Consider the following 17,695-nt stretch of genomic DNA (forward strand, 5'->3'; position numbering starts at 1 on the left):
GATGCTGACACAGTCCTTGTTCTCCGTTGTTTTTAACCGTTTCCCAGATAGCCAGGTCAAAGTTCACATTCTTCTTGCAGATGAACTTATCAGCACCATAAACTATGCTGTCTAGTTTTTACATGCAACCGTTGTAAATTCCCATGAAGGGAGTGTGAATATTATAACATCATGCAGAAAGATATTTAGGCAACGAATGAAATATTTCAATGCAAAATATTTAGTTTTGCTCAGTTGTAAATTAATGCTCCGAAATCTTTTTGTTGTAAGCTCTTGTGCGTATGTCATTCTATGGTCAGTAACACTCTGTCCATAGTATTTTGTCTTGGGGCTAGTTTTAACGCCCGTAAGGCTAATTTCACCAAAATATATAATAGTAAATAACAGAAAGTTATATCTTCTAAGCTGGAATTGCAATTTGTTTCATCTGTCTGTGAGGGGACAAGTCAATGAACTCGAGCCTTTCAGGATTACCATTCTAGTACTGAACGCACTCTGATGCTGTTTTGCTTCCAAATTTAAATTTTGATTGCAACAATAAAAGATTGCAAGTTAAAGTGATTGCAGTTAGAAACTGCTACTTTCTAACTGCACCAAGTTTTTAAAAAAAGTGTTGTGGGTCTTTTTTTATACTGTCAGTCTCTGTGTGTAGATCTACGGGGTTATTTTGTGGATTTTTTAAATCCACTGAAAACGGATCCAGATGTGTGTCATTTATCACTGATTCGTGTGGCACATTCAATGTACAGCATTACATATTTTTCCCAAAAAGAATGAGCGTATCTTTCTGCAAGTCTTTCATTGGAGCAAATAACAGAAAGTGAAAGAAAAGTTCTCTGAAGCCAATCTAAGCATCGTAATCACTGGGCGCCTCAGTCATTCTTTACAAGAGCAGAGAAGCAAAGGTAAGCTGGTCCAGTGTTTCTTTTTAGACGTTTTTGCTATAGTCTATTGCAGGGGTCACCAACCTTTTTGAAACCAAGAGCTACGTCATGGGTACCGAGTCGTGTGAAGGGCTACTGCTTGACACACTCCTCTAAAATAACAAATTGTGTGTGTGTGTGTGTGTGTGTGTGTGTGTGTGTGTGTGTGTGTGTGTATCAATAACTTAGAGTGGGTAACAGAAAAGATCAATATTCAACACTTTATTATTATTAATCTCAGAAATTGTTCAGATAATCACTCCTACTGAAAATTGCACTCCACTCACCAGCTTCACTTCCCGCTAGTTTATTCTCCACAAGTGCAAAGGTTCCTTAATGCGCACAATACTGACCTTTGAACTAGGTCAGAGTTTAACTTCACTTTATACTTTTATTTATTTTTAAGACATTGTCATTTTAAAATCTATGTAAATGCAGGTGTGATTTTAAAAAATAGCGGTAGAAAAATTTTTCTTAGACTTGGGCGGAACCCAGAATACAGACGGGGCTTGGGAAAATCTCAAATTGAAACGTTTATTAACAATATTTACAGAGGGCAAGTGATACCCAAACGCGCCGCGGTGAATCGTGCGGAGAAACCCAACACGGAACGTTGCTCGTCGGTTTTTGAGTTTGAGACCTCGGAAGGAGTAAAGACACCAGGTTCATCCAAACAGGAATAGGGAAGTTGCAAAGTCTATGAATTCTCAGTTACCGACAGCACGATCTGACACTGGTCTACTGGTTTTGGACGCTTAGACTTCCAATCAAACTGATCAGCTGAAGTTGAGGCAGCAGCCAGCATGAGCTGGGGAAACAGGACTGCCACGCCGCCTGGTGGAAACAAACAGCAACTGCAAAACGGACGTAAAAAACTGGATCATGACAACCAAATCACTATTAAAGGGAACAAAAATTGTTTTTGAAAAAATGTGAAAATGTTCCATGATGTCTTTGTCAAATTTCTCTTTTACCAACAATTTAAAGAGATGTTAATTATTACAATACAGTCAATTGTAATTTTTGATGTAAACTTCTCCACAGCTTTGAAGGTCTTTGACACGTTCTGTATTTATGTTTTTGTACGTTTTCAAGTTAATTAGCTGATCACTAACACATTTATACTATAGAATTTTGCTTGAAGAGCAGATAATTAGTGCATGTCTCTTCCACCACTTTAGTGAATTCATACATTCTCCCACTTTACAGGGGCACTGATGGGGAGCAGTAAGTCCAATTCAATTTTTGTAAAATGAGCAATTGAACAATAAATGGATGGTATTTAATGTTTAGCAAAACAATATTGAAAATAAAACCAGAAAAACTGGACACAATATTTAACCCAAAACCTTCAAATACAAATTTGCTGGTTGTCTGACATTTGTCCCAATTTGATTAACATATTTTATCTTTTTAGCAATTTCTCAGCCATGGAGGGAAATGCCAGCGTGAGTAACAAATCTGAGTGTTGATGCAGTTTCTCAGTTAAACTGACTGTTTTTAAGAAGCTCAAATAAAAATTTGTATCAAATGCAGGAACAACAGAGGAAATCTGGACTATGTGAAAAAGTACCAACCCAGAAACGCTGACGTCCAACATCTCAGAGTTTTGCTGCATGGACCAGTTGGTGCTGGAAAGTCCGGTTTCATCAACTCTGTTGAAACTGTTTTACAACGTGAAATCACTGGCCGAGCTCTCGCAGATGGAAATCTGTCTGAAGGCAGCTTCACCAAGAAAGTAAGAAGATTAAAGAATGACTTGAACTAACTTTAACAATCTAACAGAATTTTTACAAAACACTGAATCTCTTTCACCCCAAAATGCAGAATATTTTCCATGTTTTGTTTACAATGGAGTTTAAATTTTAAAAACATGTTCATAAGTGTGTCAGGATGATAGTCAGTAATATAACGTGTATAATGAAAAATATGGGCAACACTCAACACTCAACAACTGAGACGTGGTCTAAAATTTTCATCTGTAAACAATGAATATTAATCTTTTTGTGTGTCTCTGACTTTTGTGCTTGTGTTCTGATGCATAACCAAAGGTAAGATCATCAAAAGGGAGATTTTGATATGAGAATTACAATAAAGATACAATCAAAATGGAAATGTTTAAAAGGATTTGCTGTCCAAAATTTCAGGCAATGGAGTCCAACTAGAACACAGGAGACAATTAGACCCAGAAGGAGAGATGAGAAACAGACAAAACAGGAGGAGAGACAAGACAACAAAGACACACTGACAGAATCTCAGAGTTTGTGTGTGTTCATGTTTGATATAATAGCAACGTTAACTGGAGATTCTTTTTTACAGTATAAAAACTACAAAATCACTCGACAATCTGATCCAAACAGCCATTATTGCGTCTCTTTTAATGACATCGTCGGCCTTGAGGAAAACAGAGGAGTTCATGTTGATGACGTCATCCTGGCCCTAAAAGGACACGTGAGAGATGGTTATGAGGTACAATCACTTCATATTTTATGTCAGTCATCTTTCATATATCAGTTGTATTTACATCACTGAAACTCACCAAAGTGCATCAGGTACATTTTGTAGTGAACTACTGATGACATTTAGGTTCTCTTCATCCTTCTGTGCTCAAGAATAACAGAACATTCAAATGTTTTCCTGGTCACACAGCATTGTTTATGAGAAGAAAAGAAGTAATTGTGTTATTTTCCAGTTCAATCCATCATCTCCTCTGAAAGAAGGTGATGAAGGTTACAACCCCTCCCCCACTCTGCAAGACCGAGTCCACGTCCTGGTTTCTGTCATTCCTGCTGATGGTGCAGTTATAATAACAGATGAAATGGTGAATAAGATGAGAAAGATCAGAAGAGCTGCCAGTGACATGGGTGAGTCTTATTGTGGTGTTCAGATTTCCTTTTTACCAGAGGAAATGTGATCATTCATGACCTCAGTAATGACCCTGACTGGTCTGACACTTGTAAGTCCATGTTGGCTATTCAGAGCTAGAAATGCTCTGGATTAATAATCCACAGACTCAGTGTTGAACAACACACTTCAGGCCCATATAGAGATTCTGTCTTAGCCTCTAATGTGGTTTGTACTGATGGATCAGCCTTTAATTGAATGTTGTGATTGTGTTTTAGTAGTTCCCCCTGGTGGACAATATTCTCCTCAGCTCGGTTAGGCCAGCTGTCTGTCTGTTATCCTGGTGGGTTCTGAGTCCAAACAAGTTCAGGTTCTGACTCAGTTTGTGTGTTTTGTTCAGAAATCCCACAGCTGGCCATTATCACTAAAGGTGACAAAGCCTGTTCAACTGTGAACGAGAATGTGGAAAATCTTTACAAGAGCAAATACCTGAAGCAAAAGGTGATTTAATTGATGATTTCTGGACTATCTTTGGTTGTTTATGATGTTAGATGACATGTTTGAAATGTAATATTTGCACTTCAGGTTGATGAATTGTGTGTCACCGTGGGGATTCCACTCAACTGCATCTTTCTGGTGAAGAACTATGACGTAGTACCCAACATCAAAGATAATGTTGATGCACCAATTCTCTGTGCACTGAGACAGATCATCAGCTTTGGAGAAAGGTTCCTCAATGACCAACAAAATAACATGTAACATCATTTAAACTAATCAAAACCCTGACATTAATATTTTTATGGTACAATTAATACAAAGTCACATTGCATAAATAAAAAGAACATTATGAAGTGACTGAAATGAAGGCTAAAAATCTTTTTGCAATAACGTATTATCTAAGAAACAATATATGCAATTAACAGCATGTTTAAATCTTGAGTGTACTGGATTGATTTTTCTTTTGTATCATTTGGCTATGGTAAGAAAATAAAAGCTTTTTGAGGCTCCAGGCCCAAACTTCTCCACTTTCTTCGATGTTTAATTTAGATTCCACATACAGTGTTTTTCACCAGGCTCATCCGTGCATACAAGGGGTGTTTGCAAGCATGTTTTAGAGATATTATGATGCTATCAGTTTCTCTTGATAAGCATGACCCCGAGACAAATAACGGTGGGATGGAGTAAATTCCCTTTTAAGAGGAAAATACCTTAAGCAGGTCCAGGGTCATATGAGGAGACCCTCCCGCTGATGGCTGGTTGAGAAAAGGAGGAGAAAGTAAGGTGAGAGTGACAGCAGCAGGAGAGAAGGAGATGATGTACAACAATGAACCTTGACAGTGTCAAGCCTCAAATACAGTGTTGATCCACCAACAGTCTGTTCACTGGGAAAACTGTCTCATCAATTACAAAAGTATGCAGTTTGAGTTGGACATTTACCTCCTTGTAAAGAATCTGGCTCACTCCAACAGAGAAGCTTTTCAACAAGGATAACCTGGACTTCTTCTGATATTGGATATGCAGAGCACTCATAGATACCGTAATCAATCAATATAGTGACAATCAAATCAATCAAAGTCTGTTCCAATCAAAATTGTTTCTAGGTGCTTTACAGAATCCCAGGGTCTGACCCCCAATAAGCAACAGTGGCAAGGAAAAACTCCCCTTTAACAGGAAGAAACCTTGAGCAGGACCAAGCTCATATCAGGGAACCCTCCTGCTGATGGGGGGCTGGGTAGAGAGAGGAGAAGTTCATATTCTGACTCAGTTTGTGTTTTGTTCAGGAATCCCACAGCTGGCCATTATCACTAAAGGTGACAAAGCCTGTCCTGCTGTGAAAGACAATGTGGAAAATCTTTACAACAGCAAATACCTGAAGCAATGGATCATCATGATGTTACTGTTGCTACGACATGTTGGTTGAAGTGTAAACTATATTTTTGCACTTTAGGTTGATGGATTGTGTGTCAGGCTGGGGATTCCCTCCAACTGTGTCTTTCTGGTGAAGAACTATTCTATAGAAACCAGCAAGATGATGTTGACGCACCAATTCTCTGTGCACTGAGACAGATCATCAGTTTTGGAGAGGACTTCATCTATGATGTGGAAATAAACATGTAAAATAATTTGAACCAATGAAAACCTGATCTTAATTGTTCTCGGAGAATGGACTGAATTAGCAATCCCACAACCTTCATCTTTGCTTTGTCTAAAATCCATTTTGGACTTGACTGTTAAGGCTAGAGAATTTCAGCGTTGCCCGTTGTCCCAATTCCCGAACCTGCATTCCTCCAATAATTCGTCCATACCTCTTTCCTGTATTGTGTTGCCACTTCATCTATTCTTTGGCTTGTGCTGAGACCAGTTCTTTATTCTCTATTGTTGCATCGCAATATTCTCGAGTGTGTCACTGTTGATCCGTGCGTTCTCTGAATGAAGACTCTTAAGGAGAAAAATGCCAATTTCAAAATGTATTTAGCAAATGGAATCAATTCAACATACAAATATTACGGAGCACCGGGCCAGTTCAAAACCCTACAACCAAACTATCCCTCGACCCAGTCTTTTATAGAAACAAATAGATTCTATAACATTCTTCTTGCAGATTAACTTATCAGCACCACTAAACTATGCTGTCTAGTTTCATGATGGGTCATTTAACACTTTCAGCCTGACTGTCTCCACTGATCACAACTATCAAAACAACAGTCATGTCAAGGAAGGGTCAACTGACTACTAATCTTTTTTAAACTTGCTAATGATTATATTATCCCTAAAATCTAAACTAATTCTAACGTAAGACAAAAACATGCAGAAAACAGACACTCCCCTTCACTCATCCATGCTCCTGAATTGGTTGCAGCAATATATCTTCTAAAAACATGCAACCGCTGTAAATTCCCATGAAGGGAGTGTGAATATTATAACATCATGCAGCAAGATATTTAGGCAACAAATGAAATATTTCAATGCAAAATATTTGATTTTGCTCAGTTGTAAATATAAATGTAAAAATTTTGTTTCGAAAGAATGCTCTGAAATCTTATGTGTATGTCATTCTATGGCCAGTAACACTCTGTCCTTAGTATTTTGTCTTGGGGCTAGTTTTAACACCCGGAAGGCTAATTTCACCAAAATTTAAAATAGTAAATAACAGAAAGTTATATCTTCTAAGCTGGAATTGCAATTTGTTTCATCTGTCTGTGAGGGGACCCGTCAATGAACTCGAGCCTTTCAGGATTACCATTCTAGTACTGAACGCACTCTGATGCTGTTTTGCTTCCAAATTTAAATGTTGATTGCAACAATAAAAGATTGCAAGTTAAAGTTTTGTCCTCCACTACGTATGTTCTGTGCGATTAGTTACGAAAGACTCACAAATCAATCCAAACATTCTTGAGTTCAAAAACAGGCTTGATGAAAAACAGGCCACTCAAAATGGTGCTGTGCCAGGCGGCAGCCAGTAGTAGCAGCTCCCTACACTTAAGTGTTCTTTTTTAAATTTTCCTAGTGTTTGCTATACTTGTTCAGATTCTTTTCTATTTGGATTTACTTTCTTTCTTTCCATTTACAACTGGAGTATTCAGACACCATGTTCTGGAGGCTCGAACACTTTTTTCTCTGTTTTGCGGTGCTTGGGTTATTCGCGGCCCCCATCAGCTGTGCCAAGAAGCGGAGCGGTATTGTCTATACACGAGACCAGCTGATGGCTCTAAGACCACCATCCTTCGTGGCAGCGGGAGTACAGAGAGGCCAGTATCATGTGTTTCACGGAGACGTGGCTCCATGGACTGATACCGGACTCTAATGTGAGGATCGCTGACTTCAGCACTGTGCGAGCGGACCGAGACACCACCGCGGCCGGTAAGAAGAAAGGAGGAGGACTGGCCGAGTATATTCACGTCAAGGAGCGCGTGCGCAGTCCCACGTGGAACTTATTGCTATCGGACTCCGTCCATACTATTTGCCAAGGGAGTTTACTAATGTCATCGCCATCACCGTTTATATTCCTCCGACCGGTGAAGCGGACACGGCCTGTGACGTCATTCACTCTGTCACGGCTGACCTGCAGACTAAACATCCCGGAGCCTTTATCCTCATCACAGGTGACTTCAATCATGCCTCCCTTAAGTCCACTCTCCCTACATTCCACCAGTATGTCCAGTGCAGCACGAGAGACAGGAAGACTTTGGATTTACTGTATGCTAATGTCACCAGTGCATACACCTCCACTGCACTCCCTCCGCTAGGCAAGTCTGACCACAATCTCGTGCTGCTCTCCCCATCATACACACCTGTGGTTCAGCAACAATCGGTCACTGTGAGGACTGTTAGGAAATGGTCAGATGGTGCCATGGACTGTCTGCGGGATGCCCTGGAGACCACTAACTGGTCTGCTCTCTGTGAACCACATGGTGAGGACCTGGATGGACTGACAGACTGTTTCCGACTACATCAAGTTCTGCACTGAGAACTCCGTCCCCACCAAGAAGGTACGCTGTTACCCAAACAACAAACCATGGGTGACAAGTGACCTGAAGGCCCTTTTGAACAAGAAGAGGGCCTTCAATGCTTATAATATGTGTATGTATGTGTGTATATATATATATATATATATATATATATGCTTATAATATATGCTGTATATATGCTTATAATGTTCTAATCTTATTTGTATTTATTTATTCTGTTTCTATACTTTGTAAATACAAAACCTAGTCTACAGTTATATTAATCCACGTTAGGCTGCTACTACAATTCAATTTCCCTACGGGGATGAATAAAGTACATCTTGATTCTTGAATCTTGCAAACATCCCTTTGTTCCACATGTGCATGGTAATTGATGTCTTAATGGAATTTACAAAGGAGGAAAGTGAAGAAGACAAAAAGTGTCTTAAGTTTTTATTATTATTATTGTTGTTGTTATTGTTGTTGTTGTTACCACCACCACTACTACTACTGCTAATAATAATATATTGTGTAAAGATGAAAATCTAAAAACAGAATAAACAGAGGATACCAGTTTGTGTTATAAGATTGTGTATTACAGAATGTTGAGTTGGTTGTTGGTTTGTTCAATCAATGGACATGATTAAATGATATAATTATACATTCATCAATGTGGAATTCATCACGTATGTTCACCAATATGATTTTTAACCTTCATTACAAATTTTTGGCTGACTAATTTCACCAAGGAAAATTAATATTTTACATTTATATTTTTTCCTTTCTTTTCACATCGTTGAGAAAGTCGTCTCCAAAGCTGATGATCTGTGTCAGTGCACAGAGAATGGGTGCATCAACATCATCTTTGGGGCTGGTTTCTTTATCATAGTTCTTCACCAGAAAGACACAATTCATTGAAATCCCCAGCTTGGCACAGAATTCATCAGCCTAAAGCATAAAATATAGTTTACACTTCAAACAACATGTCATAGCAACAGTAACATCATGATGATCCATAAAAAACACAGAAATCATCATTTAAATCACCTTTTTCTTCAGGTATTTGCTCTTGTAAAGATTTTCCACATTGTCTTTCACAGCTGGACAGGCTTTGTCACCTTTAGTGATAATGGCCAGCTGTGGGATTCCTGAACAAAAACCAAACTGAATCAGCCAAACTTAGCTGTGGAGAGTATCCCCAAGGGTGTTCATGAGTGGTTATACTGGTCCTTGCCCATTTCAGAGAAGAAACAGCATCCTTTATCAGTCCTCAGTGGGTAAATGACACTGTTTTTACACTTTTTTTTTACTGTTTGTATACAAAAAACACATGTAAATATAATTATTAAGGGACAGTTTTCAGTGTGAGAAGGCCACCCTCGAAAGGCATTCTGAGCATCTTTAGGTTAGGTGCCTTGCTAAAGGGCACTCTGTCAGTGCTGGAAAAATGTCCCGAGACCTCTCCTGCTGCCAGCCTACTTCTTAATTTCTTTTGTGGCATTGCCCAGTTCGTTTATTAGATTTACTACAACTATGATGTTATATTTTCTGGTAAAATGCAGAATGCTTTTGTGACATAAATTTTGTCATTGAATACTGGGGTCATGTTTGATCAGATTTTATGAAATTAACCCAAGATTGAGTCTCACCCATTCCACTGGCAGCTTTCCTGATCTTTCTCATCTTCTTCACCATTTCATCAGTTATTATAACTGCACCATCAGCAGGAACGACAGAAACCAGGACGTGGACTCGGTCTTGCAGAGTGGGGGAGGGGTTGTAACCTTCATCACCTTCTTTCAGAGGAGATGATGGATTGAACTGGAAAATAACACAGCAATATTAACCATTTTTGTTTAATTAAATGTGTGTTTTCAAGAGAAAACATATTCAGCTCTAAAATGTTCAGATATCAAATATGAGGTGATTTTACCTCATAACCATCTCTCACGTGTCCTTTTAGGGCCAGGATGACGTCATCAACATGAACTCCTCTACTTTCCTCAAGGCCGACAATGTCATTAAAAGAGACGCAATAATGGCTGTTTGGATCTGAATCTTGGATCATTTTGTAGTTTTCATACTATATATAACAAAAGAATTTCGAGTTTATTACATTAAATTTCATCACATGAAAAACTCTCAGGTTCTGTCAGTCTGTCTTTGTTGTCTTGTCTCTTCTCCTCTTTTATCTGATTCTCATCTCTCTTTCTGGGTCTAATTGTCTCCTGTGTTCTAGTTGGACTCCTTTGCCTAGAATTTTGGACAGCAAATCCTTTTAAACATTTCCATTGTGGTTGTGTCCTCGCTCCAGTGCCTGTGATTTGTTGACTTTATGTTAATTCTGGCAGGCCATTCCTGCTTTCTGGCTGGTGCTTACAGTTGATTCGTTGGAAGCCAGCTCTTCCATCTTCACTCTGCTCGACCTCCTGCCAGCTTGATTTGAGCCAGTGGATCCATTTTGCAGAGGTGGCTTATCATCATGACAGTGCGCTTCTTTTGTTGTGCCTAGCGGCCACATTTGCCTTGTTGAAACTACAGTAATAGAACTAGCAAGGCTTTCTTTTCCCATTTTGAGATAAATAGCTCTCATTTTGGTTCTTTTAGTCATATTTATTCCTCCGGGTTAACAGCACCGATTGCTCCTTTGCTTTGTAGCATTGCCTTGACTCCTTCTGTGGGTTTTTAGCTAATAAAGGAATCTCCTCATCACCAGCTTGTGTTGGAAGGGTTTGAATGTCCCCATGATGCCAGGAGTTTAGGTATCTCCCCTGTCATCCTTCAGGTTTCGAGTTTGGGCATTAATTGTGACTAAATGCCTCACTGTAATTTTGACTGAAATATAAAATTAAATTTAAGGAATTAAATTATGGTAGTAAATCATTCTAGATAATTCCTGTTTTATTTAAGTTACATTTGAAACTGTGTTGGATTGTTAAAATTAATAGAACTTATTCTTTAACAGTCAAAGCTGCTTACCTTTGTGGTGAAGCTGCCTTCAACCAGATTTCCATCTGCGAGAGCTCGGCCAGTGATTTTACGTCGTAAAACAGTGTCAACAGAGTTGATGAAACTGGACTTTCCAGCACCAACTGGTCCATGCAGCAAAACTCTGAGATGTTGGACGTCAGTGTTTTTAGGTTCGTATTGTTTGACAGAGCTGAGATTTTCTCTGTTGTTCCTGCATTTGATACAAATTTTTATTTGAGCTTCTGAAAAACAGTCAGTTTAACTGAGAAACTGCATCAACACTCAGATTTGCTACTCACGCTGGCATTTCCCTCCATGGCGAAGTGACCAAACCTGTTTGTTTAAACGAACATCAGGCAAAATTTTATTTGTGGTCTGTGAGTTAAATCTTATGTGTAGTTTTCCGTGATTGTTTTGCTAAACATCAATATCCAGTTAATATTCTCTCTTTTGGGCTTTCTATTTGGAAATAGACTTACTTTGTCCCATCACGCACCTGTAAATTGAGAGAATATATTAAGTGGTTGAACGACATGCACAAATAATCTGCTCCTTTCTGCTTTTTAATTGTGTTTAAAAAATCAGTTGATTAATTTGCAGAAGGGATGGGTAAAGAAAAATCACTTCATCGACCTATAAATGCTTTGCTATCAACTTTTAAACCCCCAAATCGATCTTTTACTACAACTAGTTTATTGTTTTTTCGGATGTGTGGTGCAGAGAAGCAGCCTTGGTATCAACAAAGCTAGTCTTGCGTGATGTAAGATGACTTTGAATGTCGATTTTTGTTGTTGTTGTTGTTTGTTTTTGTTTTGTACAGCTTGTGCTTTTCCTTTTTTTGTTTGTTAAATTCGATTTACGTCCCGACATCAGCTGTTGAAGATTCTGACGATGCCTTCAGTGACGTGTTCACGCGAGACTTTGCACCAAACGAATTATATCAAAAGACCGATTGTTGGATTTTATGTATCGATAGCGAAGCATTTATTTGGATAGTGGTGAACCATTTTATGGTAACCTAGTTTTCCAAACACCTAGAAGGCTTTGGAGAAGATTAGACCAGGTGACAAACACCGAAATAATAGGTGAACTGTTGTAGTTATTTTAACATTTTGGTGACGTTCGTCTCGACCTTGTTTGTCCATACAAGTAGTCTAAAAGAAAAACTAGAGCCCTTACCTTTATTCCTTTGTAAAGGGCGACTGATCCACACAACGATTTTAACGGCACAACTCGGTGAAATTTTGCTTTCACTTTTGGTTCGTTTAAAAAAAAAAAAAAAATCTCTACTGTAATTCACTGGGAGTCATTCACTCAATAAATAAATAAAAATTCACATTGAAATTGATTCACTGGCAAACCCACAAAGTCAACAAGGTCTCTATGTATTTTCTCTCAATGTGCCACAACTAAGGTGAGATCAAACTTTTACTCTACATGTTTGGTTCTCTAATATTTGGACTTTGGTGCTCAGGTTCTGATCAAGCTCCGCTGCTACATGCTGATATTTGACACTAAACACAAATCTTGGGCAGCTGGTTTCATTAGCTTTGTCTAATTTCTTTGATGAAAACCAGATATGGATATTGTGGGTTTTCTGTTCATCTCCTAACATATCATATTGCTACTAGTTTTCTCTGTCAGCTGGACTGTGTTTCTTCTCTTGAAGACGTTTCGCCTTCTATCCAGAACGCTTGTTCGGTTCTGAACTCCCTGGGGACCAAGCTTGAAAATAGCTTTACCCTGCCAACGACTCTCAGGTGACCACTCGGATCATCAACATACCAATGGTCCACAGGGGCTATATTTTCAAGCTCGGTCCCCAGCGAGTTCTATTTAAAATCTAAAACCTATCTATCTAAAAAAGAAACGGCTTAAAAGAAACACTGGAGCTCCTTAATTTAGTTGCTCTGATCTTATAAAGAATGACTGAATCACACAGCAATTGTGACATTTGAATATCAGTTTTATTTTCTTCTTCCAAAAAAATCTTGACTTACAGGAGGTCCAGGACCTCAGTGATTAATGACAAACTTTTCAGTGGACCTTACATTAAAAACAAAAATCAAGAAAAACCAACCTGTGTTCCTGATCCAGAGTTTAATAGTATAAAAGACGACTCACAACATTTGTTTTCATTATCTTCATTTATGGCAAAACGCACCTATGAAACCAAATGCATGAAATGTGATTTTTTTTTTTGGTTCCACAACATTGCAGACAAACACAGCTGCCCTGCTGGTGTCCCTTGCATGTCTCATTCTTGCACCGTCTGCTTGTGACGATGATCAGCTTTAGGACTAATTGAATGTGTAATATTCCTTCATTTTCTTCCTTCCTTCATTAAACTACAGGATGTTCCCCAGGATGTGGGAGAATGTGGACAGTCTCTGAATCTGAGTGAAAGTCTCCACAACCATTCAGCACAGTGAGAATATTAGCATTTTCCTTGTTTTGTAAAAAAAGGAAATAAAATTAAAACTGTTCCATAACAAAATATGAATGTGTGGTAGTAAAAGTAAAAAGAATCAAAATAAGGCACAGATAAAAAGGAGTCATCATTGTTGTCCCTGTCAGAGCAGGACATTCAGGACATTCAGGACATTCGCTTGTAGATGTAAATGACCCTGTTGCAGGATGGACAGCGATGCATTATGTCTTGGCAGGATTCAATACAGAACGGGATAAAACAGCACAGGAAACACCTGTGAGGAGGAAACAAGTCATTCAGGTTTGCAAAGTTGTGCTTTTTTTGTGTGTTTGCTTTGTTTTTGTTCTTGTGTCTTTGGTTTTTACCCAAAAAATCCAAGTGCAGCACACACGAGCCAGGTCATCAGACCTGCTGTCGGTTCGGTCCTGGTGATCACTGTTTGCTGGCAGTGGGGGCACAAAGTTTGCCCTGGAACGTCATGGAGCGCAGGAGACACTACTACATGTGTCACTGAGGAAAAACACACAAAATAAACTTTGAAATGTCCACAGTCTCATATAAGGAAGCAGTTTGCAAGATGTGCATTATTGAGAATGGAAACTATATTGAAAAGGGCCCTCTTTTATGCTCTTTTGTTGTTGTTTTTCATTTCTCCTGCATGTACACAGAGGCCGCATTGACTTAATTTTACCAGATTCAACACCTGAAAGAGTTTAAAATATAAATATCCTCTGAGCTGTGCAGTAAGGTAGCAGGGTTCTTTCACATGGCTGAGAGACAAAACAATGACATTTATCCAGAACAACTGTTTGTTTGTTTTTTTGTCAGACACAAATGAGTTATTCATCAACCCTTGGAAGAAGACAATAAACAATGCCAAAGAACCATTAGGGGCAAGCTAGCTACAAGATTGCTGATGGCAAAAATATCTGGGTGAAAGTGCAGTGATGCCTCAGTCTGTCAGTGTCTTGTCTCTGCTGGGGTCCATGCTTGGTCTTACCTGTAGTTGCATGTACGGCAGTCTGGGGTGGACAATAAGGAACACCTGCAGGATGTAACACATGCAGTTTTAAAGCTGGGACAAATGAATTAGGTGTACCTCAGGACATCAAGGATGCATCTGAGTATATTTTTATTTGTATAATAGATTTTTCTAGGTATAGTCTATGGAAGAGAAGTGTTGTTTTTGTTGACTCTAATGTTTCTGTGTCATTCAGTGCATCTGGACACTGTATGATGGCTGTATGGCGACACAGACCTCCCTGGTATCCAGGAGGAGGTGGAGCGGGGCCAGGCTGAGGGTTTATTCCAGGCTGTGGATACATTCCTGGTGCGCTCCCATAATTCATAGGGGGTCCTGGGTACGGAGGAGCCAAGTCCTGTGGTGGGTGTCCCTTTTCCATCTGAAATGAATCTGAAGACATGTGGATACACATGTTGTAAGTTAGTCAACCATTGTTGTTAACATCTCTAACCAGAAAACTAATTTGAAAGGCTTCTTTACATGTCAAGTCCATGGTCACCTTGGTAAAGTCTAATATATATTCTTGGGGTTTATGGTTTGTCAGCAAGGGGCAAATATGTGGCTTCTGAGTACTCTGCTGAGTGGGCTAGTTGCTCTGAGAATCACACAGGTTGAATGCTTTATCTGGCACTAATTGATGGCAGACAGAGTGTTAAGGGAAATCAGCTGACCTGAAAATTCTTCATCAGTGAATCAACACAGACATCAGCACACCCACAGTTAAAGGTCACATATTCTGACTTCCAATGTTACTGTCATCCTCTGTGCACCAAAACTATCATTAAAAAATTGAACTAAATCAGAGCCCACCTGTGCCCTGTCCACCCTGTCTCAATATAATGCCTCATCCCACTTCCCGCTCAACCCATAAGATCACATGACTTGTAGGAAAATCTGTAACTGACAGATGAAACTTTTTTGATTGACCTAATTTCTCATTCTCATATGTGATGTCATTGAGCGTTGTCAGTCGTCCGGGAAGAAGAAATCTCCTCAGTTTGAAAGAGAATCGAAGCAATTCCAGTTGACCTATTTCAAGCTGAAGATAAGGGGGTAGACTTTCAATCTCTCTTCCCTTTCTTCTATCAATAAAACTGTCCTCAATCAATTAGGGGAGTACACGTCACACTAGTATCGATGTCTCTGGGCTGAAAGAGCTAACCATGAGCTACCACAATGTGACAGATCCCAGTTCAGAAGCTTGACAACCTTCGACCTGACCTGCATCTATAATGGTCTGAAGTTGCAGTGACACGATCACAAGCACAGAATTTAACATTCAGAAGTCAAAGGAGACATACCTGCTTGGAAGGAGTGAGGAAAAGCTGCTGAACTGGCTCTCCCTTGTCTGAGTCAGGACAAAAGTCCAATGACGCAGACGAATATGACGAGGAACAACTAACAAAGAACGGACGCTATAAAAGAGTGTAAAGAGCAGAACGGAATGAGGAAGAACTACTTCCTTACTAGCTTGTTGCTGCAACCCACTCTCTCTTTCCCCTCCCACAAATCCCCTCACTTCAACTGACACAGTGGAAACATTCAGTAATAAAGGTCTGGGACAAACACAAGAATCTGAAAACACACACATACACACACATACACACACACATAAAGCCACACAAACCTCCATGTAGATCAACAGCCTCATAAACTAAATCAGTGATAACAAATTGTGATTGTGACACAGTAATAAGTTTCGCTGCACCATATCACATGCATTATGGTTTCTCTGTCATCCGCCCCTTGCTTTTTTTCTGTTTCCTGTGGTTAGCACACGCTTTCATGGGGGAGGGAAACAGAAACAAAGTGTTATGGCTATAACTTCTGTTCCCTGAAGAAGAGGAACGAGGTATCACGTCCTTGTTGAAGAAACCTCTATTCCCACCATTTAAGTCAAATGCCCGTGGTGACGTATGTGAGGTCCGCCAGCACACATAAACTCCTATCGCCACGGTCATTATTCAGTTTGACAGCCACGCTTCACCGAGCCTGGCTGCACAGTGGGGCAACTTAGTGTTGTACCTCATTCCTCTCCTTCAGGGAACAGAAGACGGAGTCCTCCTCCTTTCTTCAAAACAACGAAATGATGGCTGTACCAGCCTCTGTTCGCGGCACCAAGGGAGGCCCCACCAAGAACATCCAGCCGGGTGACCTGCAGTACTGTGGGCGAGGGACTGTCGTCTGCTGGTGTGCCGGCAGGAAATGGCAGTACCAGCCCACCCCTTTGGGACACATGAAGGATGTGATCTGTCGTGATCCTAACTTTGTTAATCAGAGGGATCAGTGGACTGTCAGAAGGCATATTCTCCTCGAGTTCTGCCAGAGACATAGCTTGGTATGTCTGGAGCATAGTAATGGAGCTCAAGGCACGAGCTATGCTAGCCTGCGACCGGTAATTTTTTTCCAGCTGTGAAGCAGAGAACCTGCAGTGCTTTGATGGGAGTGTGGCAGAGCCACCAACACCATGATTATGGGACAGGGCCAGGTACGAGGCCAAGGACGCTTCCATGGGTGGAATATTGACCAGACCGGTCTCCTCCGCTTCATCCAATTCCAAGAATTCCATGTCCCGGGTAGACAGTGGTTTGTGCCACGTCGAATGTCCGCGACAATGTCTAGGTACATAGGCAGGCTATTCTTAACAGTCATCGGTTCAGGGGGGAGGAAAAATCCCATGAATCGCGTTGGCTTTTGAGCTGGCGGAGGAGAGGGCCACTCAACGGACAGCTTTTTAGCTGTGCGATGGCACAGTGAGAGGAAGGATGTGTTGACTTGGATGGCCACTGTGCAGCAGCAGTGTACTGATCTGACGACAATTCTTCCTGCTCATCCTCCGATAACCCTCGTGTGTTCAGGCCGATGTCCAGCAGGTCATGACAGGCGTTACCAGTCAGCGCCTGGTTCATATTCGGCTGACCCGTCAGTGAACTCCATGTGGTCTGCCCAGCTTTCTACAGGGTCTCCAACCACAAGCTCCTCACCTTTGGACACAGACAAAGCTAGGTCCTTCGACAAGGAAAAAAGTGGGTCCGGCTGAGCCACGGTTGCCTTA

At 40.2% G+C, this 17,695-nt stretch overlaps 3 protein-coding genes across 4 annotated transcripts; 1 reads left to right on the forward strand and 2 right to left on the reverse strand.

Moving 5' to 3' along the window:
- The first annotated feature begins 871 nt into the window (after positions 1-871).
- Positions 872-4,792, forward strand: LOC101076324 (interferon-induced protein 44-like). Its single transcript, XM_029836877.1, has 8 exons — positions 872-905; positions 2,133-2,150; positions 2,341-2,371; positions 2,460-2,661; positions 3,243-3,392; positions 3,616-3,787; positions 4,168-4,268; positions 4,353-4,792. The coding sequence occupies exons 2-8, from the start codon at positions 2,141-2,143 to the stop codon at positions 4,524-4,526; spliced, it is 840 nt and encodes a 279-aa protein (XP_029692737.1). The 5' UTR covers positions 872-905; positions 2,133-2,140; the 3' UTR covers positions 4,527-4,792.
- A 3,769-nt stretch (positions 4,793-8,561) lies between these two features.
- Positions 8,562-12,448, reverse strand: LOC101064844 (interferon-induced protein 44-like). 2 transcript variants are annotated; one of them, XM_003964610.3, is made up of 8 exons: positions 12,365-12,448; positions 11,665-11,681; positions 11,485-11,518; positions 11,195-11,396; positions 10,149-10,298; positions 9,865-10,036; positions 9,263-9,363; positions 8,570-9,163 (listed from the first exon to the last, which is right to left on the reverse strand). In XM_003964610.3, the coding sequence occupies exons 2-8, from the start codon at positions 11,672-11,674 to the stop codon at positions 8,984-8,986; spliced, it is 849 nt and encodes a 282-aa protein (XP_003964659.2). In that variant the 5' UTR covers positions 11,675-11,681; positions 12,365-12,448; the 3' UTR covers positions 8,570-8,983. The 2 variants fall into 2 exon arrangements, with proteins under 2 accessions (XP_029692444.1, XP_003964659.2); XM_029836584.1 differs by lacking the exon at positions 10,149-10,298 and having other exon boundaries at positions 8,562-9,163.
- Positions 12,449-13,133: 685 nt separating this feature from the next.
- On the reverse strand, positions 13,134-16,105 carry LOC101074403 (cell death-inducing p53-target protein 1 homolog). Its single transcript, XM_003964569.3, has 5 exons — positions 15,942-16,105; positions 14,875-15,030; positions 14,617-14,661; positions 13,982-14,126; positions 13,134-13,890 (listed from the first exon to the last, which is right to left on the reverse strand). Exons 2-5 carry the CDS (start codon positions 15,017-15,019, stop codon positions 13,782-13,784), a joined length of 444 nt encoding a protein of 147 aa, XP_003964618.1. The 5' UTR covers positions 15,020-15,030; positions 15,942-16,105; the 3' UTR covers positions 13,134-13,781.
- Between the last annotated feature and the right edge of the window lie 1,590 nt (positions 16,106-17,695).

Source organism: Takifugu rubripes, chromosome 5 (assembly GCF_901000725.2).
Source record: "Takifugu rubripes chromosome 5, fTakRub1.2, whole genome shotgun sequence".
In the NCBI taxonomy this organism is placed as follows: Eukaryota; Metazoa; Chordata; class Actinopteri; order Tetraodontiformes; family Tetraodontidae; genus Takifugu; species Takifugu rubripes.

What these genes read in the sequence shown, in the direction of transcription:
- LOC101064844 (XM_003964610.3), bottom strand. An exon ending in CCATGGAGGGAAATGCCAGC is followed by an intron (nt 11,397 to 11,484) that starts GTGAGTAGCAAA and finishes TATCAAATGCAG; the next exon opens with GAACAACAGAGAAAATCTCA. An exon ending in AAGGCAGCTTCACCACAAAG is followed by an intron (nt 10,299 to 11,194) that starts GTAAGCAGCTTT and finishes TGTTATATATAG; the next exon opens with TATGAAAACTACAAAATGAT.
- LOC101076324 (XM_029836877.1), top strand. An exon ending in CCATGGAGGGAAATGCCAGC is followed by an intron (nt 2,372 to 2,459) that starts GTGAGTAACAAA and finishes TATCAAATGCAG; the next exon opens with GAACAACAGAGGAAATCTGG. An exon ending in GCAAATACCTGAAGCAAAAG is followed by an intron (nt 4,269 to 4,352) that starts GTGATTTAATTG and finishes TTTGCACTTCAG; the next exon opens with GTTGATGAATTGTGTGTCAC.
- LOC101074403 (XM_003964569.3), bottom strand. Translation starts at nt 15,019, where the DNA reads ATGGAAAAGGGACACCCACCACAGGACTTGGCTCCTCCGTACCCAGGA. An exon ending in TCCTCCTGGATACCAGGGAG is followed by an intron (nt 14,662 to 14,874) that starts GTCTGTGTCGCC and finishes TACATCCTGCAG; the next exon opens with GTGTTCCTTATTGTCCACCC. An exon ending in TGCCGTACATGCAACTACAG is followed by an intron (nt 14,127 to 14,616) that starts GTAAGACCAAGC and finishes GTTTTTCCTCAG; the next exon opens with TGACACATGTAGTAGTGTCT.